Source organism: Protobothrops mucrosquamatus, unplaced genomic scaffold (assembly GCF_001527695.2).
Source record: "Protobothrops mucrosquamatus isolate PMUCROS unplaced genomic scaffold, P.Mucros_1.0 scaffold_76, whole genome shotgun sequence".
Classification (NCBI taxonomy): domain Eukaryota; kingdom Metazoa; phylum Chordata; class Lepidosauria; order Squamata; family Viperidae; genus Protobothrops; species Protobothrops mucrosquamatus.
Genome location: NW_015386152.1, coordinates 1 through 3,536, shown reverse-complemented (window position 1 = coordinate 3,536; position 3,536 = coordinate 1). Strand labels below are relative to the sequence as shown.

At 38.9% G+C, this 3,536-nt stretch overlaps 1 protein-coding gene across 1 annotated transcript in view; it reads left to right on the top strand.

Moving 5' to 3' along the window:
- The window catches only part of LOC107285710 (adenylate cyclase type 6-like), a 22,047-nt gene extending 18,638 nt beyond the window's left edge, over positions 1-3,409 (top strand). Inside the window, exon 7 of the mRNA XM_015813942.1 lies at positions 3,247-3,409. Coding sequence (XP_015669428.1) covers positions 3,247-3,409 — 163 coding nt within the window. The remainder of the gene's footprint in view (positions 1-3,246) is intronic.
- Positions 3,410-3,536: the final 127 nt, after the last annotated feature.

Genomic DNA, 3,536 nt, shown 5'->3' with positions numbered 1-3,536 from the left:
TTATACCCCGCCCTTCTCCTCATGGGACTCAGGGCGGCTAACAGCCTCATAAAAACTACAATACAAATACAATAATTAAAAGCCGAATTAAAAAGAAATATTTAAACAGGCCGATCATTAAAATTATCCTTAAAAATCCCCTAAAAAACCCCGCTAAAATTCCCTAGGCCAGACCCGCTTGTTGGAAAAGCCATGTCTTACTCCCAAAACTCCTTTACATATGGATGCATTTTAGTAGCCTGCAAAGAACCCCTGGACTCTTCTCTTATACTTATTTTGAACTGGCTTTGGTCGTTTTGCGTATTCAACTGTGGGAAGATCTAACATTTGTCCAAAGAAAGCCAAAATATAAAGTGACATCTCATTAAATCATGAGTTACTTAACCATGATTAACTGGACAAATCACAATAGGCTGCATTGATACAACATAAGCACCCGAAACCAAACACAACATCATGCTATGGCTTAGGAAGGTAACTGATCTTGCTGCTAAGTCCTATATCTTACAGACATTTCTGCTTTCTCCCCATAGTGTTTATTGTTGTTTTAGCTGGTGGTAGGATAGGAAAAAATGCTGTCTGCCTGTGGATCACAAAAAGTCCTCTTGAGAACATCTCTGTTTCCTATCCATTACCCCTCCTCCAGCCGCTGAAGTTTTACTGGGCAATGTCTATGCTTTTTCAAAATTATCTTTATAAACCATGTGGCTTAGAAGCTTCCTCTTTATAAAAATATGAAAACCAAGGTCTTTTCAGGGTATGTTTTTTTTTTTTTGGTTTCCCCAGCAAATTCCTTATCAAGACTTGCATTTGCGTGGCAAAACTTGGAGAAGCACAACACTCCTGTTTTTGTCAGGCTGGCTGCTGTATTCACCTGATGAAAGGGCATAATAAAGGGAGGGGGATAAAACCCAAGGGGATGTTGGTAGACAGCAGTAAGGCTGGAGCTCCCTTAAGAAACCGAGATTGGGTCCATAGGCTTTTGGAGGTAAACAGATGCATGATATTCAATGCATCTAGCATTTACTAGCAGTACTTTGCCCTAACATCTCAATTCACAATTGACTGTGCTCACACATAAATGTATCACTTGAACCATAAACATTTCACTTGAACCCAGCCCTTGAAATTTATAAACCAAAAGTTACAGCTTAGCATGACATGTGAACTTTGCCAGTTGTGTATATTCAGCAAATAGTGATAAAACCCAATACAGTTCTAAGTGAGTGAGGCTAGATAGTGTGTTTGTGTGCTCTACAGGTAGTCCTTGACTTACAACAGTTTAGTGACCATTCAAAGATACAACAGCACTGAAAAAAGTGACTTATGACCATTTTTCACAGTTATGACCGTTGCAGCTGTCCCATGGTCACGTGATCAAAATTCAGAGGCTTGGCAATGGACTCTCATTTATGACAGTTGCAATATCCCAGGGTCATGTGATCACCTTTTGTGACCTTCTGACAAGCAAAGTCCATGGGGAAGCCCGATTCACTTAACAACCCTGTTACTAAATTAACAACTGGCATGATTCACTTAACAAATATGGCAAGAAAGGTCGTAAAAGGTAGACATAAGCCGAGGACTACTGTATGTATGTACCATACTGCACATTTCAGATTTATAATAGCAAAATTTAAAACCACATTCTGATGACTATGATTTTGAGGAAAATGAGAAATAATAAAAACACATGTACAATATTTACTTAAGACTCAGAAATTCATAAAAGGAAATTAATAAAATTAATTAAAAAAAAACTTGTATGTAGGCTCCCTGGGTAGTTATCTATCTTTTTCCCCCTAAGCTTGTAGTTCTTTTTTCCCAACGTGTGAATCCTATTTTCTTTCTTACTATCTAGTAATCCTGTCTTTCCTGAAATAATTCCACAGTTTTGAATCTGTTATACGATACATGATTTCCTCCATTTTGGAACAAACCTGAAAGTAGTTTAAAGCAAGGGCTACTTATCTAAGCTTGTATTAAGCAGGAATTCTTTAGTGTATCTGCAGAAAAGAGAGACTGTGAAATGCATTCTCCCATTAGATACAGACAGCCCAAGTATTCTTCTCACTATATGAATGAATGAACCTTTATTATAAAAGTATAACATGTATACAGTGAGATTGGCTGAGCCTCCCTCCGTACCCCCACCACCACAACTCACATATAGAATGAGTTCTGATCTCTTAATGTCCTGTATGGATTCCCAGATTCTCTGCTGTATTTGAATCTTGTCTCTGAGGTTGCAGCATTTTCCTAGCTGAGCAGCTAATTTCATTTCAAGTTCCTTCACATTTTATTTCCTTTTCCAAGAGGTTTAGTCACTGAACATAGTCATCTGCTTTGTGGATCATCATCAAGGTAATAGAAGCAATAGCTGTTTGTTTGTTTTTAATGGACTGGCAAATTCATGTCCAGAAGTCTTGCAGATTTCCAAAGATTTTCCTTTGAAATATTACCTTTAGCTTTTGTATAGCTAATTGCACGATAGATGGATTATCTTTAAAATTAATATTAACCACAGCAGCATAGAAATGAGCAAAAACTTTCCCTCAAAGCAACCCCATTTTGTCCAAACATTCATCTGTTAGACTGTGTGGTGACTTGAAAAAATAATAGCTCCACTTTTGTGGCAAGCTATTATGCACATGATAACAGCAGTACATAGTGCATCACACACACACACGGAGAGAGAGAGAGAGAGAGAGAGAGAGAGAGAGAGAGAGAGAGACAGAGACAGAGACAGAGACAGAGACAGAGACAGAGACAGACAGAGAGAGAGAGAGAACACAAATAAATACATAGAACGAGACAGTCATGCCTCATAGGATATCAGGATATTGTTTTGTGTCATATTGATCTGTATATTTTGAACTTCTTTTCCTGGCCGACTATTCTAGATTGATATGACTGTCTTGTTCAATCTTAGGCATTTTATTTACAACAACCTTTTTCTTAATCCTATTGAATTACGTTGCTGGTTCTGGTTTGCAGGTTTTCAGTCTTTGTGTTCCAACAACCATTTCAAACTGGTTGCTCAGTTCCTGTAGCCATTTTAGGGTGGGGATCTGTTATTTTGTCCTCGCTAAAATAATGCAGACATATTAGCTCGCTTCTCCCTACCGAGAAGAGAGATTCTTTCTCGTTTGCTTGAGTGATTCTTGTCTAAGATGTCTTTCTGTCAGAATTTGTGTGGAAATAGAGAGACCTGCTCTGACATTCATTCCGTCCTCTTTCTCCTAGGCTGGTACGGGAAGTGACAGGTGTTAATGTCAACATGCGTGTTGGGATCCACAGTGGGCGTGTGCACTGTGGAGTGCTAGGACTGCGCAAATGGCAGTTTGATGTCTGGTCTAATGATGTCACCTTGGCCAATCATATGGAAGCTGGTGGCAAAGCGGGGTGAGTCAGGTCCTTCAAAGTTTGAGTGAAACAACTGTGAATTGTAATAGAAAGTAGTTCCTTTGAGACGGGAGATGGAGAAACCTTTCCTCCTAATGGCCGATGTTCCTTTGAAGAAAATTGGTTTGGAA